This window comes from Erigeron canadensis, chromosome 4 (genome assembly GCF_010389155.1).
Source record: "Erigeron canadensis isolate Cc75 chromosome 4, C_canadensis_v1, whole genome shotgun sequence".
In the NCBI taxonomy this organism is placed as follows: Eukaryota; Viridiplantae; Streptophyta; class Magnoliopsida; order Asterales; family Asteraceae; genus Erigeron; species Erigeron canadensis.
Genome location: NC_057764.1, coordinates 24678160 through 24705779, shown reverse-complemented (window position 1 = coordinate 24705779; position 27620 = coordinate 24678160). Strand labels below are relative to the sequence as shown.

The 27620-nt window shown below is 33.0% G+C and overlaps 5 protein-coding genes across 5 annotated transcripts; 2 read left to right on the top strand and 3 right to left on the bottom strand.

Annotated features, from left to right (window-relative positions):
- Positions 1-1475: 1475 nt before the first annotated feature.
- LOC122597218 (F-box/FBD/LRR-repeat protein At1g13570-like) lies at positions 1476-2897 on the bottom strand. The gene is made up of 4 exons (XM_043769841.1): positions 2774-2897; positions 2116-2633; positions 1855-2013; positions 1476-1766 (listed from the first exon to the last, which is right to left on the bottom strand). The coding sequence occupies exons 1-4, from the start codon at positions 2895-2897 to the stop codon at positions 1476-1478; spliced, it is 1092 nt and encodes a 363-aa protein (XP_043625776.1).
- Positions 2898-9086: 6189 nt separating this feature from the next.
- Positions 9087-10642, bottom strand: LOC122598404 (F-box/FBD/LRR-repeat protein At1g13570-like). The gene is made up of 3 exons (XM_043771003.1): positions 9857-10642; positions 9602-9760; positions 9087-9565 (listed from the first exon to the last, which is right to left on the bottom strand). The coding sequence occupies exons 1-3, from the start codon at positions 10640-10642 to the stop codon at positions 9278-9280; spliced, it is 1233 nt and encodes a 410-aa protein (XP_043626938.1). The 3' UTR covers positions 9087-9277.
- Positions 10643-11826: 1184 nt separating this feature from the next.
- Positions 11827-12944, bottom strand: LOC122597217. Its single transcript, XM_043769839.1, has 3 exons — positions 12470-12944; positions 12199-12354; positions 11827-12117 (listed from the first exon to the last, which is right to left on the bottom strand). The coding sequence occupies exons 1-3, from the start codon at positions 12908-12910 to the stop codon at positions 11827-11829; spliced, it is 888 nt and encodes a 295-aa protein (XP_043625774.1). The 5' UTR covers positions 12911-12944.
- A 6012-nt stretch (positions 12945-18956) lies between these two features.
- LOC122596099 (vacuolar protein sorting-associated protein 20 homolog 2-like) lies at positions 18957-24109 on the top strand. The gene is made up of 6 exons (XM_043768617.1): positions 18957-19364; positions 21255-21407; positions 21518-21670; positions 22199-22282; positions 22962-23109; positions 23818-24109. The coding sequence occupies exons 1-6, from the start codon at positions 19263-19265 to the stop codon at positions 23841-23843; spliced, it is 666 nt and encodes a 221-aa protein (XP_043624552.1). The 5' UTR covers positions 18957-19262; the 3' UTR covers positions 23844-24109.
- Positions 24110-25353: 1244 nt separating this feature from the next.
- Positions 25354-27620, top strand: LOC122598616. Its single transcript, XM_043771203.1, has 3 exons — positions 25354-25370; positions 26160-26379; positions 27263-27620. Exons 2-3 carry the CDS (start codon positions 26203-26205, stop codon positions 27548-27550), a joined length of 465 nt encoding a protein of 154 aa, XP_043627138.1. The 5' UTR covers positions 25354-25370; positions 26160-26202; the 3' UTR covers positions 27551-27620.

Here is a 27620-nt window from a genome sequence, read left to right as displayed (position 1 = left end):
CGCAGCTCGATTCCAATAAGTTTGAATGTAGCTTGGAGTATGAAGATCAAGACATTTGGAGAACAGTGAAATGGTTTCAACAATTCTTTCTTCCTTGGAAGTTGAGCTGCAAAAGATGTCAATTTGTTCCACCTTTAACCAGCTCAGCTACACATCTAGGGGCTACACAATACACATTACTAAACCAAGGTTATTATGTAAGGCTAGGTATCTGTATAGTTGTATTGTAGGGTAGTTTGTGTGACTGGTATTTGTATAGTGAGGCTATTTAAGCAAAACGGGGGAAGCTAATTCACGCATATATTCTCTCAGCGGTTTGGGTTATTTGGCGCTTAAGAAAGGAGAAAGTATTCAACCACAAGGCTGTCACTATGGAACACTTGCTGGACCAGGTCAAAGTCATTAGTTTCTTATGGGTCAAGAACAGAGATAAACTCAGTTTAACTTCATGGGAGCAGTGAAAAACTTTTGATACCTTAAGTTTGGGCTTTAAAATTGTCACTTATCACCTTGCAGGGGGTGTAGAGATATGTATATACTATATACGAGTATATACTTAGATAGAACTCGAATATAATTGTCACTTATCATCTTGCAGTGGTAGCCTAGTTATAAAATTGTATAATTAAATACATTTTTTTGTAATTTTTTACATTTGACTATTCGAGATCAATGAATATAATTTTTCAAATATTTTTCAGTTTCACAGACTTAGCAGCCTTACCTTGCAGTGGTAAAAATCCAAGTTAAGTGGTTTCTAAACTTCGCAATCTCAAGTGCTTTCATTTTGTTGACAGGACCATAATCACAAAATTTCAGAACTTTAAGTAAAAGAAAGCAGTAGATAAATTAAGTCCCCAATGCTGGCGCTTTCATATCTCATATGCTCCTATTCTACGCTCGACTGCTTGACAGATTTGGAAGACCGCGAAAACTTGGGGGAGGACAAAAACGACTTTTTTAGAGTTTCAACTCTAGACAAGAGATATGATGGGTAGGCAATCTAAGTGGTGTACTAATGTATTAATGAGAGTGAACTCCTTAATTCCTTTTCTGGACTAACAACCAAATGAACTACTGATTAGTAAGGCATATCATTGAGATACCTGCCCGGTAAAGAATTTGGAGATCTTTGTAATTTTTTTTTTGGGTATTGCTAAACAAAGCCCTAAGGGCTTTCGTTAAGGTGCATTAATTAGTTGTACACTTACCATAAAATTCAGGGCCGACATTTAATATGAAAATGTACAACCTTTTAAGCACGTAAAGTGAAGCCCTAAGGGCTTCCTTTAGCATTTTCCTTTTTTTTTTAACAGCGAGTTAGTAATTACATTACATTACATTACTGGCATCTTCGTTTCTCCTTTTGACAATTTAAAAACAAAAGGTTTTTCCAAATAATAGTATCATAGTAACACTGTATCGAAACAGAGTTTTTACTAAGATAGTAGATGGGAAAAACAGGAAATGTAAAATTAGTCCAAGAAGATAACTTCGGCTATTGGGGAGGCTCGATGGAGCTTCAACAACTTGCTAGCGAGCTTATACTTCTCCTTTTCATTACTCTCTATGGTCTCGTCGAGTAGAATTTTGATGCTCTTTAGCATGGGGGAACAAGCCAGTATATACTTAATCAACCATACTTCATTTTCCAAACCTTTTACAGAATCTAAATCCACATTCCGAAGCTGCAGCTGCCCCATTGTGCTGCAGTCTACGTCTGGAGGAAATATGGCAGGTATGGGGACAACATTCTTGTACATAGCCTACATAATAAAATAGTATTCATTCATTATATATATATATATATGAGACTTTTAAGAAGGGCAGTATTATCAATAACTACTGACTTACTGTGATATAAAGGTACTGCAAATTTGGGCTGACAAAAAGCATCCCAAAGGCACATGAAAACATGGAAACACGACTAAAATCCACATTGTATAAACAAAGCTCCTTGAGGAATGGAAAGGTGGCAGAGACCCGATTTTGAGAAAAATCTTCTGGCAAGAACTACAATGATACATAGAAAACCGCTTTAACTTGGTGAAATTATTCAATAATCCTAGTCTCAATATCGTGTAGGTGAAGTTTAAAGACCCAATTTAGCCTTACCTCGTAGTTTTTAAACTCTAAACAAAGCTCCTGAAGTTTTGGAAGACAGGACAAATGCTGGAGGACAGTTGAAAGTCTGATCTTGGTCATGTTGTCAAGCATACACAATGGCATAAGTATCATCTTGAGATTTTTAAGTTTTGCAATCTCAACCAATTTCACTTCCCCTATAAGGTTGCTGTTCCTAATTTCGAGGTTTTCAAGCAAGGGAGAAAGCGCAATTAATTCCTCATATTTGTGGTCTCGAATGCTTACATCATGCAAGTCTAAGGTCAATAGCTTTGGAAATCCATGAAAATAAGGCGGAGGAGACAAGACACAGTCATCAAGCCTCAAACGTTTCAAGTCTAGACAAGAGAAAAGATGGCTAGGAAATTTAGCCGGTGTTTTATGGCAACGTGTTAAAGTGAGTTCCTCAAATCCTCGTATTCTAGAGAGAAACATAACCCTATGGTTGATATCCTCAACATCCAATTCGATCCAATCAGGTTTATTCAGAACCAACTTTGTAATGGCACCTTTAAGATGAAGGAGAAGTCTATTTATATCCGTTTTATCAAAGTGACTTTTTCGACTTTGTAAACTAATAAAGAATGCGTGATCAAGTATGAGTTGGGTGAGAAAGTCCACTTAAGTCTCCAGCTGGTTGACAAAATACTAGTCGCCACCGCTTCTTTCAATGGCAAACGATTCATAATACTAGCGATCACAATATCGGGCATGCTGCTAACAATATCTTCTCCTTTTGGTGAAACTTTGTAGCGATGATGAACCACTTCCATTATTCTAAAAGCAAGATTTCATTTTTTTAAAAATCAGATCTTAAATGTATAACATATGAGAGTATCATAAGTTCAGATGGCTATATCTATCTAACATTTTGCCTCTTTTTAAAAAAAATAAAATGAATTGAACTACCCAAAATATCCCTATCTTTATTCACTAATTTAAACATCTCTACCTAATATACTTATAATAACCTTAAATCTCAACCACTCATTTTTTTCTCTCTCCTCAAATCTCACCCACTTATTTTTTCTCTCTCATCCATAAATCATTTTATTTCTCTAATTCATTCAAAATCTTTTATCTCAAAAACCGTATATCGATAAATTATAAAAATTGTACGGGTGTTCTTAAAATTTCATGCTCTTTCATTAGAGATGTCATTCGATATACTTTCGATGAATTTTTAAATCCAAGAGCAGAGCCAGTACGGCTAATACATTTGGCTATCATACTTTATGACTTGACCTATCACCCCCACCATCTCACCGTCGCAAAGTGCGGGCACTATCTCTCGTAACATTTAAACTGCTCCTAATATATAACTTTAAATGTAACTTTTTACTTTGGTTTCTCTTTCTATAATAAATCAATCAAATATAATTAAATTAAAATACAAGCCAATGACAACCGGAATAAAGACCAACTTGGGGCAATAAATCTAAGGCAAATCGGACCATATACGTCAATTAACTCGATTGCATTTTACATAAGTCTCGTAAAAGTGTGTGTATATATATATATATATCACATTATCACGTAACTCATAAAAACTTATTCTAAATACAAATTAGACTAAGCAGTCTTCCCCGACCTTAATTAGTAGTGAACTACAATGTTGTAGCCTAGTGGGTTGTGCAACTACAGTACAAAATTTCAGTTCCTAATTCTTTATAATCAATTTATTACAAATAATTCTTTTATGAACCGTCAGCGAATAAAAAATATAATTTACATGTAAATTATTATCAGAATTACATGTAAAATTATTAACAAACCTATAACCATGAAAAAACATCCATGTGTATATCATGGACTTCAATTAAACAAGTTATCTTGATAACCAAATCTAACGATCATTTAAAACAATTAAACAAGACACAACCTAGGACTTTTCTTCTATCAATTTCTAGACCTTTGTTTGTTGACTTTTAACCCAAAAGTCGCCCAAATCGTTGATATAATCTAAAGTAAACGAACATGAAAACATTGCGTTTTTAGATCCAATTTAACGTTTATTTACATAACTATTAATTAGCTACACTATTTAATGAATAATCATGAGTAATACAATGGAATAGTAAGAATGTATAGCGTACAATTAACTAACATAAATAATACATAACTTTGATTACCTTTACTTGTGAATTGAATTAAAAACAAACTCAAAATCACGGGTAGATTGCTCGATCTTGGATCACCAACTCCCAAACACTTTGCTTTTGTTTTTCTTTACTTGTTCGAAAAGGAGTAAGAACCAAAAGGATTATTAGTTTCTTCCCTTTTTTTATTTTTATCAGCTAGACCAAAATCTTTGAGTTTCTTTTGTTGTGTAAAGTTTCGGCCGAGAGAAAACCAAGAGGTTTTGTATATTAAAAATCTAATCAACATCAATCTATATATTAACTTTACATAATAATTACCAAAAGTATTCAAGGTTATACCAAACCTATTTCCAAACCCCTCCAAAAATATGTAAATTTAATACCACGGTACTCGCGCAACATGACGGTATGATGGCGGCAACGGGTGGTGGTGGTGACGTCAAATGATGTATGCGATTAATGTAAAATCGTTTGATTTAAAGGGTAGTAGGGATATTTTATAATATAAGTACTAATGGTGTAATTTGATATTTAAGGATGATAATGACTTAATTTATTAAGAATAGTTTAGTCAATTCACGTGTCTCATTTTTCTTTATTTTTTTTAACATGAGGCTATACTTTTTATAAAGTAATATAGATAATAAATAATAACATAACAATACATCTATATATGTACAGTACTTATAATTTAAAGTACTTAGGAATGACATGATTTCATGTCTACGCCTCATCATCCATCAATAATATCATGTCACACAGTGAATTTCATGTCTGTTCATAATAGCTTAGTGGCATCTATGGTTTTATGTCTCACATAACTTTATTTTTATTCTTATATTTTTAATTAAAATAAACAATTTAACTAAAACATAAAATATCATTAATAATTAAAATAAAATTACCTAATGTTAAAAAGGTTACAGGAGTTTTAAAATGAAAGAAGAATCAAAAAAGAGTTTGTGGTTTTTTATGTGTAAAAAATGTGTATAATCTTTGAAAAAGGATTAGGGGTTTTAAAAAATTAGAATTGGTCAAAGTATCCGTTTGCAACGGATATAATCTTTGAAAACCACAACTTCCCCCTTCCTCCCCATTCCTCTCAAACCCTTTACAGCCTCCTCCCCATTCCTCTCAAACCCTTTACAGCCTAGGCGAGCCGGTGTAGCCAGCAGCGTATGGCGACAACGCCACCAAATACCGTTCAGCCTTAATAGTCATATGCTACACAAGTATTACAGAAAGGTTCTTATGCATGGTTATTATTTCATCTAGGCTACTGTATCAGGCTATTATTGTATATTACAGATAGTAGGATCGGGTTATTTTAGTAGAAAACACATTTATAAGTAGGTATAAACCTGCCTTATTTTTCCTGGCAAATAGAACACTTTGTATAAACAATCCCAAAAATCCCCTAAAATCGATCGAATCAAGAGCCCCAATCTAATCAATCATAATGTGAAAGTAGCTTGGTCTCACAAGTCAGAAATCAAGAATCCGAAACAAACCCTAAGTAGCTAATTCCATTAAACATACAATTAGGTATTAATTAACTAACAAAAAAAACCTATCAATAATCAACCACTTTAATGAGGCAAAACGGTCACTTTTAAATTACAAAGGAAAGAAAAAAGCATTTGGCGAAAAATGATTTTTCTTGTGGTGCCTGGTGAAAGACCTACGAGATCTTAACTTATTCACTGATTTGTGTAACTAATATGATAGCATATCGATACAACACTCAACCTGCGTTCACCCGGAAACAGGAAGACTTCACGAAGACCAACTATCCTCATCCTTTTCCAGAAAAACAGGATAGATTTCAGGACGATGTGACATCAGTATGAATTTTGGGGTGGGCAATTCATCAGTTAATTATGAACCCCATCTTTCTCAATCAGCATAGAATATGGAGCAGCTAGCTCTTAATTATTCATTACACCAAAAATATAGAGGAAGTGATTTCATACCACCCAAATTAGTCCGAACAAAATCAAAATTAAAACTCATATTAGTGTGTATGTGGTGTGCAAACTAATTTCTGTGATGTTCAAGTTCTGATAAGTACCAAAGATCACCGGCCTCCACACATCATCAAATCTTCAGTTCGAGGTAGAGTAGTTCAACACAGTATAAGCCAGAGAATAATATTAACACTAACCATAAGATCACCATTATCAAAATAGAGTTTACTACTAAAGTCGAATTAGTTCATGCATGCAAGATAATCTCCGTCATTGGGGAGGCTCGATGAGTCGATGGGGCTCGATGGAGCTTCAATAGTTTGTTAGCAAGCTTATACTTCATTTTGTTATTAATCTCTAGGTACGGGTTGAGTAGAATTTCAATTCTCTTTAGCACGGGGGAACAAGCCAGTATATGCTTAATCAAACATACTTCATTTTCAAAATCTTTTACAAATACTAACTCCATTTTCTGAAGTTGTAGCTGCCCCATTATGCTGCGGTCTACCTCAGGAGGAAAAATGGCAGGGAGTGGGGCAACAATTTTGTATATGGCCTACAAAAAGGCGTCCTTGAGCTGCCACATCATATTCTTACAAATCCTTATACATCTTTATAAATCCTATAATTTTATCTCCAACCATACAAACATCCTTACATGTCCTTACATATCCTTACATATCCTTTTACCTCTAACTAAAAACAAAAATATATTAAGTAAAAACAAGTAAGGGCATGCCCTTAGGTAAGGGCATCCTTCAAAAAATCCTTAGTTTTGGACAACCTTCAACGGCAAAGGATATTCAAGGGCACCTAAGGGCGCTTCCATTGGAGATAGCCTAATATTAATGTACACATGTATGTAAGATTTTCATTACGAGCAGTATCATCGCTAGCAATTAACTTACTGAGATATAAAGTGTCTGCAAATTTGTACAGCCAAAAAGCCTTAAAAGCATATGATAACATAGAAACACTACTAATATCAAGGTGGCATTATGTAAGAGTCTGGAGAAAGGGAAAGTTGGTGGAGACCGGATTTTGAGCAACATCTTCCGGCAAGAACTACAAAAGATACATAGAAAGCTGCTTTAACAGGCGAAAGTAGTCAATAATCATACTCACAATATTGCGTATGTAAAGTGAAGTTTAAAGACCCAATTTAGCCTTACCTTGCAGTTTTCAAACCTTAAACATAGCGCCTGAAGTTTTGGAAGAAAAGACAAATGCTGGAAGACAGTGGAAAGTCTGACCATGGTCATATTGTCAAGCATACACAACGACAAATCTAAAATCTTGACCATATCGAGTTTAGTAATCTCAACCAATTTCACTTGCTCTCTAAGGCTGCTATCCCAAATTTTCAGAGTCTCAAGTAGGGGACACTGAACAATAAATTCCCCATATCTGTGGTCTTGTATACTTGCAGTATTGTGTAAGTCTAAGGTCAACAGCCTAGGAAAACCGCGAAAATATGGAGGAAAAACACATTATTCAACCTGCAAATGTTTCAACTCTAGACAAGAAAAAAGATGGGTAGGCAACTTAACCGGTGTTTCACGCTAATTTATCAAAGTGAGTTCTTTAAATCCTAGTATTCTGGATAGCAACACAACCCATTGATGAATATCCGCATCATCTAATTTGAGGACATTGGTTATAACGAGGATAAAATCTGTAACTTTAAGATTAAGAAGAAGTCTACTTATAATAGTTTTATCAAAGTGATTCTTTCGACTTAGTAAACTATCAAAGAAGTCGAGTCAAGAATGAGTTAGGTGAGACTAGTCCACTTGAATCTCCAATTTGTAGACAAAATACTAGTCACAACCGCGTCTTTCAACGACATATGATCCATAATATTAGTGATCGCATTATCGGGTATCCTACTAATAACATCACCTCCTCCTTGTGGTGAAACTTTGGAGGCTTTGCAGCAATGATGAACCACTTTCATTGTGCTAAATGAAAGAATTAAATTTAAAAAATTTCACAATTCAGATGTATAACATATGTTCAAAATGATTGTTGATATATAGAATAATATAATTAGGGATGCAAACAGGCGCGGTTCACATAGTTATAATATTTGACCCGAAACCTACAGCCTAAATCACTAAATTTGACCCATTATCCAACCCATCGGTAAGTCCTTTCTCTGTTTGACTAAAAAATGTACTTCTGGTTAACGCGACTTAGTTTCTATGCTTTGACCAAATTATATTTGTATAAATCTTTTTGTTGACTTACGAGTTATTATCAGAATGTGTAGCATGATAGTCCGGCTGAGATGGGTGGTGCACCCTTACATCCAGTTGATACTGCACCCTGGCACATGAGTCGTGCACCCCTTTAATCCCAATCACAGCTAAATCTGGCAAAACTCTCCTCTTATTCCTTTAATCTTTATCAACTTTAGATTATTAAACCCAACACAGTTATCAATCTAGGCGGGTTAGTTCATTATAGAAATCATTAAAGAAATGAGAAGGTGTAGAAGTATAGGTGAATATGTGAAACCTGACCAGCAGATTTACTTTCTGCTCAACATTTACAAGCCATGCATCAACTCATTTCAGTTGAAATTCTTGGACTTCCTATTCATCAAGTGTTGACCAACCCCCTCTATCCATGAAACAGATCCTTTGCAGGCTTTGCACCTTGTTTTGCTAAAAAAAATAGAGTGCGAATACGACCTTAACGCGGAGTTCTAGCCAATAACTACTTTTAAACTCGTAGAACTAGGACTTTTCAGATTCCTGGATTGGTATTCTTCCACATTGGTATCAACATAACCAGTCACATGATGTTTCACAAGAAAAACAGGGATTTGCTAAAAGGAACAGTTTCACAATAAAAGTGAATAGAAACATGTAAGCAAGCAGATGATAAAATCAATAGAAAACAACTGGAAATATAAAATTAAGGTGTATCCGAAAATTAACTTAAGATGTATCCGAAAATCAAAACAGAAGTTTTGCTGAAATAGACAAGTAGATGGAAAAGGCACGTCATGCGCAGAAGTCACAAAATCAATACAAAACAACAGGAAATGTAAAATTAGTTCATGAATACACCAACAAACTAGAGGATAACTACTTCAGCTATTGGAGACGTTCGATGGAGCTTCAGCAACTTGTTAGCAAGCTTATACTTGTCGTTGACATTGCTTGCTATGGACGAGTCGAGTTGAATTTCAATGCTCTTTAGCTTAGGGGAACAAGCCAGTATGTACTTAATCAAACAAACTTCATTTTCCAAACCTTTTATCCATACTAAAGTCACCTTCTGAAGCTGCAGCTTCCCCGTCGTGCTGCAGTCTACCTCTGAAGGAAATATGGTAGGTAGTGGGATAACATTCTTGTACATAGCCTACATGATAAAATAGTATTCATGTATGAGACTTACATAGATAGAAAGGGCTTGCAAATTTGGGCAGCCAAAAATCATTGCAAAAGCACATGATAACATGGAGACACTACTAAAATCCATGTGGTATAATCCAAGAGACTTGAGGAAAGGAAAGGTGGAGGAGAATGCAGTTTGAGCAACATCTTCCAACAAGAACTACAAAATATACATTAAAAAAAAAAAAGCCACTTTAACTGGTGAAAATATTCAAAAATATTGAGGAAAGTAAAGTCCAAAGACTATCAGCCTTACCTCACAGTTTTTCAAACTTAAATTCAGGTCCAGAAGTTTTGGGAGAAGAGACATACGATGGAAGACAGTGGAGAGTCTGACCATATTTATATGAATGTCAAGCAAACACGATGACAAACGTACCACCTTGAGATTTTTGAGTTTCGCAATCTCAACCAATTTCACTTCCCCGATAAGGTCCCTATTCCAAATTTTGAGGGTCTCAAGTAAGGGACACCGGGCAATAAATTCCCCATACTTGTGTTCTGGAATACTTACATCATCCAACTCTAAGGTCAATAGCTTTGGAAAACCACGAAAATAAGGGGAGGGAGACAAAACACAGTCACAAAGCTCCAAATGCTTCAAGTCTAAACACGAGAAAAGATGGGTAGGCAACTTAAGTGGTGTTGGACGGGCATTATATAAAGTGAGTTCCTTAAATCCTCGTATTCTGGACAGGAACATAAGCCAATGATACATATCTGCATCATCTAATTTGATGTTGCTGGTTATAGTGAGGCAAAATTTTGTAACTTGTTTAAGATGAAGGAGAAGTCTACTTATATCGCTTTTATTAAAGTCTTCAGGTAAACTATCAACGACGTCATCGTCAAGTATGAGTTGGGTAAGAAGGGTCCAATTAAACCTCCAAGCTGGTGACAAAACACTGGTCCCCACTGCATCTGTTAACGGCAAACGATCCATAATATTAGCAATCACATTCTCTGGCATGCTGCTAATAAAATCATCTCCTCCTTGTGGTGAAACTTTGGATGCTTTGCAGCAATGATGAACCACTTCCATTGTTCTAAAAGAAAGAATTAAAATTTTTTTTAAGGGTTCAGAATTTAAATGTATAACATATGTTCAAAATGCTGGTTAATTTATAGAACAAGATAGTTATAACTTTCGACCCGAAACCGATAAGTTACGCAATCAACAACAACAAGAACAACAACTTTACCCAATCCCAAAAATCCCCTTATAGTCGATCGAATCTGAAGCCCCAATTTAATCCATCTTAATAAGAAAGTATCTTGATTGATTAATAATCAACCCCTTTGGTATCAATTAAAGTTGGTACCAATGTTAATTAGCTAAATTTCATTAAACTTAAAATCAGGTATCAATTAACTAATAACAATAAAATGTATCTTTAATTGATTAAAAAATCTACCAGCAATACAGTCATTACTTCTATACTAGACATGAACTTTGGGGTGTGAATTTCATCCGTATGAACTTTGGGGTGTAATTGTGTAAATTTCATCAGATAATGAGCCCGGGCTTTCTAAAACTAGTGCTGTACATTTGGGCCACATATTCTTGAGTTTTAGCCTTTAGACATGACATTGGACCACTTCTCTAATTTAGCATCTCTCATTCATACCATTATGATACAAATATAACTTACTAATCGGTCGCTTGACCAGATTTCCATTGACCACCTTCTACTACTATCACCTTCAACTTTACGAGTCAAACCCATTTGGACTTGATGGCTTGATGCAATAAATTGACGGGTTCATTCCAAACCTATTGACTCAGTATGCACATGAAAACAAATAACGAAACAAATCACCTCCTGGCAAATAAGATCATGCTTAATCAGTCAAGCAATGATCATGTTTCATTTTTCTGGATATAATCTTCTCCTAATACATAGACAGGAATAGGGAGTAGTTCTTAATTCTTCATTAGACCAAAAATATAGAGGAGGTGATTGCATATCACACAACTTAGTCCTAAGAATATCAAAATTAAAACGCATATTAGTGTATGTGGTGTGCAAACTAATTCTGTGATGTTCAAGTTATGAAAACCAAACATCACCTCCTCAGATCATCCAATCTTCATTTCAACGTACACTAGTTCAACTCAGTATCAGCCAAAGAAATATATTAACACTAAACATAAGATCACCAATATCGAAATAGAGTTTACTAAGATAGAAAGTAGATGGGGAAAACAGGAAATGTAGAATTAATTCATGAATACAAGATGATCTCCGCCATTGGGGAGGCTCGACGAAGCTTCAACAGCTTGCTAGCAAGCTTATACTTCTCATTGTTATTAATGCCTACGTACGGGGTGAGTCGAATTTCAATGCTCTTTAGCATCGGGGAACAAGCCAGTATATACTTAATTAAACATACTTCATTTTCCAAACCTTTTATAGATACGAACCTCACTTTCTGAAGCTGCAGTTGCAACTGCCCCATTGTGCTGCGATCAGGAGAAAATATGGCAGGTAGTGGAACATCATTCTTGTATATACCCTACATGATAAAGTAATATTCATTTGCACTTGTATGGAAGATTTTTAAGACGAGCAGTATTACTGATAGCTATTAACTTACAGAGATAAAAAGGGTCTGCAAAGTTGTGCAGCCAATAAGCATCCTAAAAGCAAATGATAACATGGAAAAACTACTAAAATCCATGTGGCAAAATGCAAGAGTCTTGAGGAAGGGAAAGTTGGCGGAGACCGGATTTTGAGCATCTTCTGGCAAGAACTACAAAAGATACATAGAAAGCTGCTTTAAACAGTGAAAGTAGTCGATAATCCTAGTCACAATATTATGTATTTGTGTATGTAAAGTGAAGTTTGAAGACACAGCTTAGCCTTACCGTGCAGTTTTCAAGCCTTAAACAAAGCTCCAGAAGTTTTGGAAGAAGAGAGATATGCTGGAAGACTGTGGAAACTCTGAGCATAGTCATATTGTCAAGCAAACACAATGACAAAGCTAACATCTTGACATTTTTGAGATTTGTAATATCAGCCAATTTCACTTGCCCTCTAAGGTCGCTATCCCAAAGTTTTAGAGTCTCGAGTTGGGGACAGCAAGCAATTAATTCCCCATATCTGTGGCCTTGTATACTTGCATTATTATGCAAGTCTAAGGTCAATAGCTTTGGAAAACCACGAAAAGACAAAGGATAAATACTGCGTTCAAGCTTCAAATGTTTCAAGTCTAGACAATTGAAAAGATGGGTAGGCAACTTAACCGGTGCATCACGGGAATGTACTAAGGTGAATTCTTTAAATCCTCGTATTCTAGATAAGAGCATATCCAATGATGAATATCCTCATCATCTATTTTGAAGTCATTGCTCATAGCGAGGAAAAAACTAGTAACTTGTAGATTTAGGAGAAGTCTACTTATATTAGTTTTATTCATTTCTCGCATAGACAGAATCATACAGAAGTCTCTATCAATTGTGAGTCGGGTGAGAAGAGTCCACGTACTTAAATTTCCAACTTGTTGACAGAATACTAGTCGCCACCGCGTCTTGTAACGGCAAACGATCCATAATATTAGCCGATCACATTATCTGGCATCCTGCTTATAACATCATCTTCTCCTTCTTTGGATACTTTGCAGCGATGATGAACCACTTCCATTATTCTAAAAGCATGATTTAATTAAAAAATAAATAACTTCAGATTTACAAAATAAGTCCATCTTATACTATGATAGAAATTTAATCTTTTTGTCCAATTTTTAAATATATTCAAATGGGAAACATATATTTACTTAGATGAAGTCAGTCTAATATAATAATCACAGTAGTTATATATATAGACACACACACACACACACATTGCATACTTCTTAAATTTCGTTGAGACATATTGTCAAACAGATGGTGGGCGGAAATTTATAGTATGGTGTAAAACAAAAGGCCATCATATATTCACATATCATAATTAAACAATCTATATAATAAAACTGTACAGTAAATAATGTAAGAAAAATTACCTCTGAAATTTGTGGATGAAACACTTTACTGAATAGCAGGATAGTTTGAGGGGGGAACAATGAGCGGGAATGAAAAATGTCCAAAATGCTTTATTATTTATGCCCGAGCTTTGCAGCGGTAAAATGGTGAGGTAATAGATAATAGGAAGTGATAAGGCATAGAGTGTGATAGCCAAATGCTTTAGCCGTAAGCCCTCGAATTTGAAAACTCGTCGAAAGTATATCGAATGACATCTCTAATTAAATAGTACGAAATTTTAAGAACACTCATACAGTTTTTATAATTTATCGATATACGGTTGTTTAGATAAAAGATCTTAAATAAATTAGAGGAATAAAATAATTTAGGGAGGATAGAGAAAAATGAGTGGTTGAGATTTGAGAAAAGGGAGAAAAATGAGTAATTGAGATTTAAGGGTATTATCAGTATATTAGGTAAAAATGTTTAAATTAGTGAATAAAAAAGAGGGGTAGTTTAGGTATTTCGATTCATCTTTTAAGAATTTAAAAAAAAGGTCTCCTTTATAATATAGTACTCCCTCCGTCTCATTTTAGTTGTCATGTTGACTAACTTTGACCGTAAATAACTTTGTTTGTACTATATAGTAGTTGATGAAACTTATATGAACGAAAAGTACATTAAAAACCCAATCCATTCATATATTTTATATCAAGTGTTACATGACATAAACAAAGTTATTTATGGTCAAGTTAGTAAACATAACAACTAAAATATGTAACAAGGAAATAAGGAATGTCCATCGAGTATCTCACGCAGCAAATAACTATAAGTAAATGAAATAAATTAACAACCGATGTTGCTTTCATATTGGTTTTGGGTCCTTGTGGTTGAAATGTAAATAACAAGAATTTTAACTCGTGCGTTATCACGGGAGATATATCATCGTTGCATCATGCAAACATAAATCTAGCATTATTCAAAAGTTTGGACACACCATATAATAAGAGATCAAAGGTAAAAAATAAAGATTTGATTATTAAAGTTAAAACCCAAAAGTCACTTGGTAAAAATTAAAAATTTTGTTAGTTAAGTTTGTATAAAAATGTTAGACTAAAGTTAAAAAATTTAAAAGTTAAGTGGTAAAAATAAGAAACTTAAAAAAAAAAGCAACAGTACCGAGTCAGTTACACCAAAAGTCACCAAATGTTAGACAAAATAGATGATGTCAGCAAGTTACTGTAGCTACGCGTCAGGTGAATTGTTATATATATATATATATATATATATATTAATTTACTCGTATCTTTTATCTACAGTATATTACCAGTATATTTATCCGCGCATTGTCGCGAAATATGTTTGTTATGGTAAAGTTTTAGATACATATAATATATAGTAGTATTAGTGTAATACAAATATATGTATATTTCAAACCGCTAACAACGGTGATGTAATTTTAAGTCTTATTTTAAATGTTACATGAATTTAAGATGTAATGATGATGAAAAACCGCTATAAAAACCGAATTGGACGAAAGTAATAATAACCAAATGCTTAAAGGTAAAGCCATAAAATACGTAAAAGTAGTTTGATAAAAACATGAAAACGCAAAAATTTGGTATAAAATATTGAAAACAAAAGGTTTGATGATGACAAAAGATAAAAATAGAAACTTTAGGGGGTAGACTTGCATAAAGAAAAGTAAAGGTCTTGTAATGAAAAGATAACAAACTTAAGGGGTAGAAAACTTAAGGTGTAGAAGTAAATAAAAGAAAAAAGTATTGTACTCTGTACATAAATTTTATAAATTTCATGTTGGTCGACAACCTCAAAATAAACCTTATTTTTATTCACCATTAAAATATTTTCAATTGAAATACTTATAATATATCTACCTGAAATACATATAATATTCTTAATTAACTTAATATACTACATCTACCATTGACTCTTAAATAATTACGTTACTCCTTTTACATCAATTACTTATACATTATTAACGACACTGCAACCGCCGCTGCCCGTCACCATCACCACCGTCACATCGTGTGTATGACTAGTCTAAAGTAAATAGGCTTTTACATAAAACAAAAAAAAGGGGCTTCCGATTTTGCAGGAAAAGTAATGTTCCCATATTGGTGGCTATCTCACGTACCAAACGATTATGATAAGAGAAATTCTCTTGAATATTAACCTAATTTTTTTTTAAAACCATAAGATAGTGACATGTAGATTTCATTATTTTTTATTTTTTCTCAATTATCCTTTGATTTTATAATTTTTTCTCTTTAAATTTTAATGAATCGAACAAATTTGTTCTTTTTTTGGGACGTTTCGAACATGTAATTAAAGAAAAATAACTTTGCCGAATGTGTTAATTCCACTTGCTCAAATACATTTTCGTTAGCTTGGGATCAAGGGTTAAACAAACATATTTTTAATAGAATATTATACAAGCCTGGTGGTCCGTAGTGGTAATGTTGACCTATCAACAACTTACTTTTTTTTATTGATTTAATCTTGATTCATGTTGAATAACATAAGATTACAAACTAGATTCATAAGTCTTTGTGAATTTATTTTTTTTTATTTTATAGTAAAAACAACACCTAAACTAACTATCAAAATAATAGTATAACAACAAATAACACAATAATCATATTGGCATATTGAACATATAAAGAGTATGATAAATATAACAAGAATAAATAAGAATTTATCACGTAATTCATAAAACACTTGATCACCAATATCAAATAACATAAAAACCACAAATACAAATAAGGTAATGAAGATCTGGGATGTCATCCACTATACAGGATAAAAGGCTGGGCTACCATAATTACAGATAAAATGAATACTTCAAACTACCATAATCAACGATATATAAAAGATAATGAAATTTTTTCCATGAATAGACTAAGTTTTATCAAACATTGACAGCCATCTCTATATATAGGAGGACGAGCATGCTACTCGCACAATGTGGGAACGATGACAGTGACAGTGATGTGATGTGATGGCATCGATGGATGGTGATGGCGGTGGCAACCGTTGGTGACGACAGATACGTCAAGTGTTGTAGGTATTTGATATAAAGATATTTGATTTAAAAGAGTAGTGAATATCTTTTAGAAGATAATGGAATGATTGTGTAAATTAATTCATTAAGGGTAAAATGGTAATTTCACATTTCCAAAAATCTTAACTTTTCAACATGGGGTATAATTTTTATATAATAGTATATAGATATGACATCTTAAGAAATGTTATAGATTAGATAATTAATATGATGTTGTTAAAAGAATCTGAACCTAACATACATCTTTAATATATATTAAAACAAAACCTTTAATTCTAAATTGAAAAGGTAAAGACTATTGATTAAATTTCATCTCTTATTCTCTACCATTAGATTATTTTGATGACATCATCATTGACTAAAAAATTTGTCAATAACACTTTTGGTCCTCATAGTTTTATATAAATAAATGTGTCTTATAAAGTCTTTCATATTTATTTATTTTAGTACAATAATGGTACTTCGTAGTCTTTAATGTATATAACTTATAAATAAATAAAATCATTTATATAGTATATTATATTTTCATGTATACAAAATTTTATATATTTGTATTTATAATGTGATGTAAATGATACGAATATTCGACAAAAATTTCATTTAGAATGGGTTGATACAAATATTACCTGATTTTTTTGTTGTTGATGTGATTGCATAAATTAAAATAACACCTTTGATACCTCTAATATATAAGTAAAGTTATGTAGTTATAACTGAATGTTAATAATGATATGTATTTAATATCTCATAACTAACATAATGGTGAACTTGGAGTTTCACCGTCAGACAACATTGCAGGCTCGCTAGCTTGAGAGAAAAAAAATCCTCTACGAGACTAAGGAGTTTTTGGGCATTTACCTTTTTTCTGAACACTTAGGGTCACTATTTGTTAACATTTTTTAATGACAAAGAACATGATATTATTATTGTGGTTCAAAAGTTTGTAAATATATATTTAGATGTAATCGTTTTCATATATTAAAAGTTTTATATAAAAACAATGTACAAATCCCGCGTAATACGCGGGTTATAAGCTAATATATTAGTTATATTAGTCATGTAAACAATTTTCTTTTTTACTAAAAAGATAATTGTGTAATGTAACATATCGTGTAATAACTTGTTATTTATTCTTCGTATTAAGATAATTATAGAAATGAACAGTTTCACAAAATACATAAGGTAAATATATCAAGTGTTAAGTAAGATTTAGTTAGAGTAAAAATAAAGTTAAGGGCATACGGAGTGGAGAGGCGGGCTAGCTTCATACCGGCGGCTACACCGCTGCTGGCACCACCGGGCTCCTTAAACGGGTTGGTCGAAGGTTTGTGAAGCCGTTGCCCATAAAATCGGAAGAGAAGTGGGGACCAGATGTTGTGACTGTTTTATTGTCTTCACCTTCCAATAAAATAGCCATTAATGAGCTTTTTAAAAAAAACAAAAAAAGGTTGTTGCAGGTGTAGAGTCGAAGAAGAAGATACAGTGAAGATTTAGTGGCCACAAATTATCTCCTATTTTTAATTTATATATATGTAGAACAATTTTCAATTCACTTCCTACTCAATGTTTACTATTGAAAGCTTTTGTTTAAGAAAGTTTTTTATTAGTTATAAATTTTTTTTTATTTAAATAAATTTTTTATTTAAAGTGTATTTTTTATTATTATGAATAAATTGTTTATTTAAGTTTATTATTGAAAGTTTTTATAGGTAGAATTTAAAAGAAAATGTGTTTTTTATTTTGTATATGTATAATGTAGTGTTTATTTTTTAATGAAATGTTATGTTTTTAATAAAAATGTAATGTTTTTAAATTAAATTGTTTTAGTTTAATTTAAAAAAGAAAAATAAAAGAAATTTTAGGAGGGCTGAAAATTTATGGAATGCCAGTAAAAATGATTGGAAAAGTTGGTTAAGAGGATTGAAAAGTTAAAATGAGTTTAATGAATGTTATTGGAGGATTTTGGAAAGGTTGATAAAATCACCTCCTAGTCCCCTAATATTGAAATGTAAAATACAGTATTATAAATTTATAGATTATGACAACGAATAGAGTCATAATTTAATGTGAAAAAAAGTTATCTCGTAAAATGTTTTGTTAAAAAAACTCATCAACAATTGTCTACTACGAGTCTACAGTAGAACATGACTTGATCCTGGTCTGAAAAAATGGATTCATGTGGTTCTGTTTATATTTTTATGTCGAGTTATTATTGGTCGTATACTCGTATATGCAAATATATGTTTTCTTTTGGATTAAACTAAACTTTCCCAAAACACCCTTCAATTCTGAAGCTGTCCATCCTATGACTCATTACTTACCTGTGGATTAATCGCCGATTTTATAATTCATCTTTTTGATTTCAGAAATCAACCATCCATCCATCTATCCAATTCCATAAATCACTTTGATAAATTGTCAATTACACTAATTACACATACATACCCAGTTTCTTTTTTTTTTCTTTTTTTTTCTTTTTTTTTCTTTTTTTTTAACAACAAGAAGATAAAACCCAATTTTTCTTAATCCCAAAAATCACACTTCTAATACCCAAAAATCTTATACCCGAAATCAATTTATAATAATAAAGTTAAGATCTTTTTGATTTGAATAGAGATGGGGAATGTATTTGTAAAGAAACCAAAGATAACTGAAGTTGATAGAGCCATTCTTTCTCTTAAGACCCAAAGGCGTAAACTTGCTCAATATCAGCTTCAGGTCTCCTTCATATTCTTATTTTTAATGTTTATTATTATTATATGTGTGTTTTGGAAGACATTGGTTTTAGGTGTGCACTAATAGATGATAATACCAACTCATATGATTCTAAAAATGATGGAATTTATATGTGAAACTTGCTTTAAACCCGAAATTTACGTGTTTTTGTTGAAACCAAATTGACATTGTTGAACTCAATTATAAGGTATTCGGATAGTTCGTGGTTTTATGATTATTAGTGATTTGAATTTGACATATGCATATGCTGATTGATTACGGTGACTTTTAATTTTGAAATGAGTGCTGATTTAGGGTTGTTGATTAAGTAGGTTAATGAAAGTTATAGTTTATAAGGGTTGGCGAAGTTTTAGGAGAAACGGTATGAAGAATCGAGGAGGGGTTATTAGGGTATGGTGAGGATCAGTCGTACACTAGTTATAAGTTATCACTAGTACAGTTCAACGTTAGAGAAGACATTTAGTGACAGTCTTGGTTTTATGGAGTTTTTAGGGTGAGTAATTTGAACATTTGGTTTTTACGATAAGAGGTGATTGTATATGGATCAGTAATATGGTGACTTATAAACTTTTTTTTTTTTTATGTATGAGAAGAGTGTAATCTTTACCCTGAGCATTTTCTAGTTAATGTGCTCATAGTAAAGATAGATTGACTTCGATGCATTATTGAAAAGTTTAAAGCTTTGCAACTTGAACATGTTAGTATATTACTTTTGGTTCTATTATATTTGAAAGGTTAGTTGATGTGAGACTATATTTTGTAATGGTCGATATCAACAATGTTCCTTTCAGTAACTAACGTAGTAGTTCTTAATTTGCTTAACTTGGAATGTATATTCAACGCCTTCATGTAATGATTGCAACTGAAAAATTATATATCTGTGTTCATCTAGAAATTCGAAGAAATTTCTGAATTCTTAGAAGTCATGGACTCGTAAAATTCACCAACACTTTATACTTCTTTTCAAGAGGGATATGGTTCTGCCACAATTAGGATAGTTGACAAGATCAAATCAATGCTCGCTGGCCACAACTATGCCAGTTTTAGTCCATCCTGTCGTTTTACACTCTACCAAATGTTGAGAGATTGCTAATGTAAATAGATCAATTAAGCTCTACTTAACTTGAAGTATTGCTACAATGCCACATTAATTGTATACAATTGCTTAGTGAACTAACACATCTATTGTTAGTCATAGTTTACGTGGCTCAACTGCTATTGCGAAAGGAAATACGGGATTAATAGGACAAGCCCAGAAATTTTCAAAATATACTTAAGATATTGTAATTGATTCTTCAGATGAATTATAATCCTACTAAAAATTTATAATGAATCTATGCCTGGAAACTTGAATACACCCACTGTATGCACAAAAGATTTCCTCATAACAATAACTATCCAATGCTTGTTATTCCCATATACTCTTTCAACAGCAAATAAATGGTACAGATGCATCTTCAGGTTCTATAGATTTCAAAAAATACTTTCTATATCAGTTTTTTATTTGGTCCTTGATCCTATTAAGGTTTGGTGATTTGTTGTTTACGCTTATCTTCTTCATCACCATATGAAAGCTCACAATGCTTTCTTAAATTGCGGTTATGGCAGTTGAGAAATGCTTCATCTTAGTAACATGATAGTGACTTGATGTTGAGTATATACATGGTCTTAGATAAAACCTAACACTCTCTCTCATTCTCTAAATTTGGCAAATGATATTCGGCTTAGGTTCTTAGATCTCATTCTGGTGTTCACTTTAAGTTATCTACTAAGTTTTTGTATTTTAGAAGATGAAATATGGTTTTATGGTATATCCTGGGAAACATATGCAATTGTTTAGCTAAACTGGTTTTTTGCATACTATTCTTTTAGCTCGATAAAGTTATTGAAGCTGAAAAGCAAGCTGCAAAGGATCTACTTCGTGAAAAGAAGAAAGACAGGGCCTTGTTAGCACTGAAGAAGAAGAAGGTACAAGAAGATTTGCTGAAACAAGTTGATGGATGGCTTGTTAATGTTGAGCAGCAAGTAAGGAGTCATTTGGATTCTTGTGTTCCTTATCTATATCTTATTATCTTTGATATCCTGTACTAAATAGTAGCAATGTTTTTTAACCCAATGAATGCAATCTGGGTTAGTTGGCAGATATTGAACTAGCAAGCAAGCAGAAGGCTGTGTTTGAGAGTTTAAAAGCAGGGAATAACGCAATGAAGGCGATCCAAGGTGAAATTAACTTAGATGATGTGCAAAAATTGATGGATGATACCGAGGAAGCCAAAGCATACCAAGATGTGAGTTATCTTATATTTGCATTGGACTTATATTTATACACTTGACAATCAAACAAGTATTATTTAATACTTTTACATGCGCAACGTCGGTCACCCAGTCATGCAATCATGATTGTGGATCTTGAAGGTTGAAGGTTCTATGTTATTTTGAAGGTGTCCAAAACTTATTAGTATGGTTTAATATCATTAACTACCAAAAGATAATGCTTGTTAGACCATTAGCCTATTTACAGTGCAGTGTTAATATAAGCTTGACAGATTTGGCAAACATATTCATCTATGTTTTATTGATCAATGATTTTGGTAAATGGTTCCTGGAAAATGGACATGTTAGGCAATATGCATAAGTATTCCAGCATGATATATAATCCGACCTAGCACTTTTCTGTTAGTCAGTTTCAAACAAATATTTGTAATCGTTGGTTTCCTTGATTGTCGTTTGTGGAATTGTAAAGTTTCTGATAGAATGTTTGTCATTTTAATCAATAACCCTTTATATAACTTGTGGATTTTTCGTTTTGTGGCCAGGAAATCAATGCAATCTTGGGAGAGAAGTTGTCAGCTGAGGATGAAGAGGAAGTTTTAGCAGAATTTGAAAATCTTGAGGCTCAGGTGTCTTTTTATTCTAGTGCATATTTCAGATTATATATTGTGTTGCTTCCTCCTGAAAACTGCAGAAGTTTGAATTCACATGGTTTTATGCAAGGGATTAAGTATTTGACAAATGTCTTAAATACCCTCATACAATGACAATATCAATAATTATAGATTTATATGACCAATAAGCCGTGCAAGTTATAGTGGACTATTTATGGAAAATGTTGACTTTTTCATCGGACATACCGTGATGAATATTTACAGTTTGTTGGACGGTATACACATTTGAAGTGATGCTAGTAATTGGCATCATCATTGGCTTGTGCTTAATGTTTTGTCATTAGTAAGAAATAGCTTATTTGTATGAGTCTTTTTTTTATGTGCTTTTAGAGGTTACTTGTACACGAAAAATGTTGCTTTTCACTTGCATTTGTATGTTTTTTTTGTATCTTCAAATTATCACTTCTGCAGTTCTAGGTGAAATTGCAGTCCATTTCAGAACTTTTTATTTACCCCTTTTGTATTAAAGCAAATTGTATACTCAGAATCAATATATAATACTTCTAGCTGTTTTTGATGAAGAAAATGGTTATTCTCATGCGTAACTTGTAAAAGGTGTAATTCTGAATAGTGGCTTTCGACAATTACAATTTGCATCAGCATCTTATGTTATTGATCATTGGTGTTGTTACAGATGGCAATTCAAGATTTGCCAGAACCTCCTGTTTCCGAGCCATCTTCCAGTAAAGATGAAGAGAAGTTGGATCTGCCTGATGTACCAACGAAAGCGCCAGTTGCATCTGAAATAGTTGCTGATAAATCTCAAGCTGTAAATACAAAAGGTATCTATGCGTCTGTTGTTGTCTCATCATTGATTGCTTCTTATGTACTTTTTTATCTACCTATAATAATCAAATAAGAGTATTAAGTGTGATTTAAAAGGTTCAGTAGCTAACCCATGATTGAACATCTCACATTCATCATTAAGAAACTAGACATAATTGCCAAATATTTAAAGAAAATCTTAGTCATTACTCATTAGAATCTTGTGCTAAGTTTTAGTAGAGGTGGCAAAAGGGGCAGGTTGGATGGGCCGGATACGGGTCAAATCGGGTGATTGTTGCATTTTGGTTGAGATCATAATGGGCTATGCCAGGTTAACCATAAGTACATTTTTGTCTATTTTTCATAATTAAGAATGATAAATTGTATATGTTTTTGCAAAATATATTATCATTGTAATATCCAATGTTTGAGTAAAGTGATCTAGTATCTTGTACACAACTAGAAGTTCACTTGGGCTACCTTCGACCTGTTTGGTTCATTTGACCAGTTTTCTGTTTAGCTGTTTTTGTTTCATCTATTTGACCTGAACATTTGACCTGTTGGACATGATCATAACCCATGTTGACAAGAGGAAATATGGGTTGAAAATGGCCACCTTTTTCAGCAAGCATCTTAGATCATTTTTTCTGTGTATTTATTTAGAATTAAAGCCAAATTTTGACAAAATACTTTTACCTTGTGATTCTTGGATGACCAAAATATAGTTATGGAGGAGCCTCTAGCCGCTTGAATGTCAACGACCACCAGAACACTTGGTCATATGTGATGCCAATTGATACCGTTCTTCTACAGTCTTCTTTCATGATCATGATCTCTTTATATTGGACTGGAGAAAATATGGGTTCTGCAGCCAAGCTTTGGTGCACGTTCGTATAATCGTTTCATTTGTGTTTATGTGAATGAATTCAAGGATTATTGCAATTGCATTGAATGACATGTACTGAAGTAAGCTGTACAGTTTTCTGTATTTATACAAAAGTTGATACTTGATAAGCTTATTAAGTGTTGATACTCGTTTATTTTCTCATTTTGTGGCTTTGAATTTGTGGCTTTGAACCTATGCATGTAATAATGAAATCTTTAACTATTAGTCGAATATTTGACGCCTGAAACACCCTTATTTGTAATACGAGAGTTGGTCTTTGTATAGAAGTACTTTATCATTTGACTCTGTTTAGTACTGCTTAATTATGTCCAGAAAGTTGTACCAAATCTGCTTTGTACTGCAGAAAATGAGATTCTGAATGTATAAAATTGTTCCTGTGTAGTTTTGTTCCTGTAATTGAACATCTGCAACCTTTGAGGTGTGCAAAAGTTTGGTTTAGACCATCAATACTAAAGCTCAATATAGGATCTAACTGAACAGATTGCAGTTTCATAAAAACAGGTAATACTGTTCCAATGAGCTTCAGTATAAAACTAGTGTGTTCTGAACAAAAAAATTTTGTTTACTTTCTTTGTCTCAAACATCAAACATTACAATCATCTTGGAGCAAAAAGGAGTAGCCGAGTAGGTACTTTTCGCTTGAAAATATGACAAAACAGAATAGTATCAATGCTGAAGGTCAGAAGTAGATGGTGCGATTGTAAAGCACTAAACATGAGTTGAAGCTAGTGGTGATCCAAATGTTCATGTTAGAGGCTTGCCATAGACGTAATCATGTGCTATATTAACATCATAGTAATAAGTTTTATTTTAAGTATTCCTCTTAGTAGACCCCTTATTATTGTTGTAAGACATAATGTGACATGTTATGCCGATACCAACGTGAAAAAAATACCAATCCATTGATCTTAAAACATTGTCTCGTCCTACAAATTTAAAAAGTTATAATTGGCTAGAGCTCTGAGTTAAGGTTGTATTGGCACACTAATTTCTTAGCAAATCAAAGTGGAAAGGATCTGTTTTGTGATAAGAAGTCGTTGGTTTTTTCGTCTGCATTATTTTTCTGGTTGCTTTTGACTTTTGGTTGTTTGCTGATTGTATTTATGTCTGCCAACTATATGTAATTTGTTCAAAGCGTTTGAAAGTTATATGTCATCAATCATGAAAATTAGTATTATTATAGGTAAAAAAAAAAAAGATTGTTAAATGAAGGATATATAGCTAATACGTTGAATGACCTATTTATGAATCTAAAAAGGTCAACGAAAGTGCTGGTCCCTTTTAATGTAAAAATACTTGTTGTCTTGTTTGATAGTTTTAGTGTTGGTCCCTTTGATATAGTTTCAGGCTTTCAGCTACTATAGCAAACAGGTCTAAAAAGTTTTAACTATCAGCTATGGGTTAATTTTTAGAGATTTTATGAGGATTTTTAGTAGGATTTTTGGAAAGATTAAATATTTTTTTTTATGATAAACACATCTTTAGATAGGATTATCTTTCGGAAAGCAATATAATTTTCTATTTATCCAAGTATCTAACATTCCTTCTCTACTTAAAAAGGGTATTTCCTATTTAATTAAAAGAAGAAAAAAAACCCAATAGAAATTCTCTTTGTTCTTTAATAAAACAAAAAATAAAAATTAAAAAATATTTTGGGACACTTATTCACTCCTCCTAATTTCCCTCCCTTTCATGTTTTAAGTATTTCAGTCCTTTTATTTCGTTTTACACCATAGCCCACCATATAATATTTCCTCGTGCCCACAAAGTGTTTGACAATTTGTCTCAAAGAAAAAAATTCAAGAGGTATGCATAATGTTTATATCTAACAACTGGTCTGTAAGTCTGTAACTATTACTCCGTATTATATTAGACTAACTTTATTGCAGTAAAACCACGAGTATAGTCCAGTGATAAGACCTTTGTGAGGGTTTAGATTTAGGGAGACCCACTTTAGTTAATAACTTAATATGTTACCGTGTCACTATTAGGGATTTTTCCTTCTATTAGGTATGAGGATTATATAATGTAGACCTTTGTAGTGACTTGTTATATTCGATCCGAAAAAAGAAAATTGTTAAATCAACCGGCCATAATAAGTACAATGTTATACGCTGTACTTATTTTGTAAATCTGAATTTATTTTTTTATTGCTTTTAGGATACTGGAAGTGTTTCATCATTGCTACGGAGCCGATGATGCTATGAGCAGCATGCTAGATAATGTGATCGCTAAAATTATGGATTGTTTGCCGCTGAAAGATGCGGTGGCGACTAGTATTTTGTCAACAGGTTGGAGGTTTAATTGGACCCTTCTTACCCAACTCATACTTGATGCTGACATCATTGGTAGTTTACCTCGACACTTTAATAAAAGCGATGTAAGTAGACTTCTCCTTCATCTTAAACAAGTTACAAAATTTTGTATCACAATTACCAATGACATCAAATTATCTGATGCGGATATGTATCATTGGGTTATGTTCCTTTCCAGAATACGAGGATTTAAGGAACTCACTTTAGTAAATCTCTGTAAAACACCGCTTAAATTGCCTACCCATCTTTTCTCTTGTCTAGACTTGAAGCATTTGGAGCTTTATCAATGTGTTTTGTCTCCCTCCCCGTATTTTCGTGGTTTTCCAAAGCTATTGATCTTAGAGTTGGATGATGTAAGATTTCCAGAACACAAATATGGGGAATTTATTGGCCAGTGTCCCTTACTTGAGACCCTCAAAATTTGGAATAGCAAGCTTATAGGGGAAGTGATATTGGTTCAGATTGCAAAACTCGAAAATCTCAAGGTGTTACGTTTGTCATTGTATTTGCTTCAAGATATGACTATGCTCAGACTCTCCACTGTCTTCCAGCATTTGTCTCTTTTCCCAAAACTTCAGGAGCTATATTTAAGTTTTAAAAAGTGTGAGGTAAGGCTAATTTGGGTCTTTGAACTTCACTTTTTACAATATTGTGACTACGAAGATTATTGATTATTTTCACAAGTTAAAGCGGCCTTTTTTTCTATGTATATATTGTAGTTCTTGCCAGAAGATGATGCTCAAACTGCGGTCTCCTTTAAATTTCCTTTCCTCAAGTCTCTTACATTATACCGTATGGATTTAGTAGTGTCTCCATGTTATCATGTGCTTTTGGGATGATTTTTGGCTGCACAAATTTGCAAACCCTTTCTATCAGTGTAAGTTAATAGATATCGATGATATTGCTCCTCTTAAAAGTCTCATACATGAAAATTATTCTGTCATGTAGGCTATGTACAAGAATGTTGTCCCACTACCTGACATATCTTCTTCCGAGGTAGACTGCAGCACAATGGGGAAGCTGCAGCTTCAGAATGTGAGTTTCATATTTATAAAAGGTTTGGAAAATGAAGTATGTTTGATTAAGTATATACTGGCTTGTTCCCCCATGCTAAAGAGCATTGAAATTCTACTCGACACGTCCATAGGGAGCAATGTCAACGAGAAGTATAAGCTTGCTAACAAGTTGTTGAAGCTCCATCGAACCTCTCCAAAAGCTGAAGTAGATATCTTCTAGTTTGTTGGTGTATTCATGAACTATTATTACATTTCCTGCTGTTTTGTATTGATTTTGTGACTTCTGCGCA

What these genes read in the sequence shown, in the direction of transcription:
- LOC122598616 (XM_043771203.1), top strand. Translation starts at nt 26,203, where the DNA reads ATGAGCAGCATGCTAGATAATGTGATCGCTAAAATTATGGATTGTTTG. An exon ending in GACACTTTAATAAAAGCGAT is followed by an intron (nt 26,380 to 27,262) that starts GTAAGTAGACTT and finishes TCTGTCATGTAG; the next exon opens with GCTATGTACAAGAATGTTGT.
- LOC122596099 (XM_043768617.1), top strand. Translation starts at nt 19,263, where the DNA reads ATGGGGAATGTATTTGTAAAGAAACCAAAGATAACTGAAGTTGATAGA. An exon ending in AAGCCAAAGCATACCAAGAT is followed by an intron (nt 21,671 to 22,198) that starts GTGAGTTATCTT and finishes TTTTGTGGCCAG; the next exon opens with GAAATCAATGCAATCTTGGG. An exon ending in TTGAAAATCTTGAGGCTCAG is followed by an intron (nt 22,283 to 22,961) that starts GTGTCTTTTTAT and finishes GTGTTGTTACAG; the next exon opens with ATGGCAATTCAAGATTTGCC.
- LOC122598404 (XM_043771003.1), bottom strand. Translation starts at nt 10,642, where the DNA reads ATGGAAGTGGTTCATCATTGCTGCAAAGCATCCAAAGTTTCACCACAA. An exon ending in TAAGTTTGAAAAACTGTGAG is followed by an intron (nt 9,761 to 9,856) that starts GTAAGGCTGATA and finishes TATATTTTGTAG; the next exon opens with TTCTTGTTGGAAGATGTTGC. An exon ending in TGCAAGCCCTTTCTATCTAT is followed by an intron (nt 9,566 to 9,601) that starts GTAAGTCTCATA and finishes TTTATCATGTAG; the next exon opens with GCTATGTACAAGAATGTTAT.
- LOC122597218 (XM_043769841.1), bottom strand. Translation starts at nt 2,897, where the DNA reads ATGGAAGTGGTTCATCATCGCTACAAAGTTTCACCAAAAGGAGAAGAT. An exon ending in GAAAGAAGCGGTGGCGACTA is followed by an intron (nt 2,634 to 2,773) that starts GTATTTTGTCAA and finishes TTCATCTTAAAG; the next exon opens with GTGCCATTACAAAGTTGGTT. An exon ending in TGCAGTACCTTTATATCACA is followed by an intron (nt 1,767 to 1,854) that starts GTAAGTCAGTAG and finishes TTTATTATGTAG; the next exon opens with GCTATGTACAAGAATGTTGT.
- LOC122597217 (XM_043769839.1), bottom strand. Translation starts at nt 12,910, where the DNA reads ATGCTCTTATCTAGAATACGAGGATTTAAAGAATTCACCTTAGTACAT. An exon ending in TAAGGCTTGAAAACTGCACG is followed by an intron (nt 12,355 to 12,469) that starts GTAAGGCTAAGC and finishes TATCTTTTGTAG; the next exon opens with TTCTTGCCAGAAGATGCTCA. An exon ending in TGCAGACCCTTTTTATCTCT is followed by an intron (nt 12,118 to 12,198) that starts GTAAGTTAATAG and finishes TTTATCATGTAG; the next exon opens with GGTATATACAAGAATGATGT.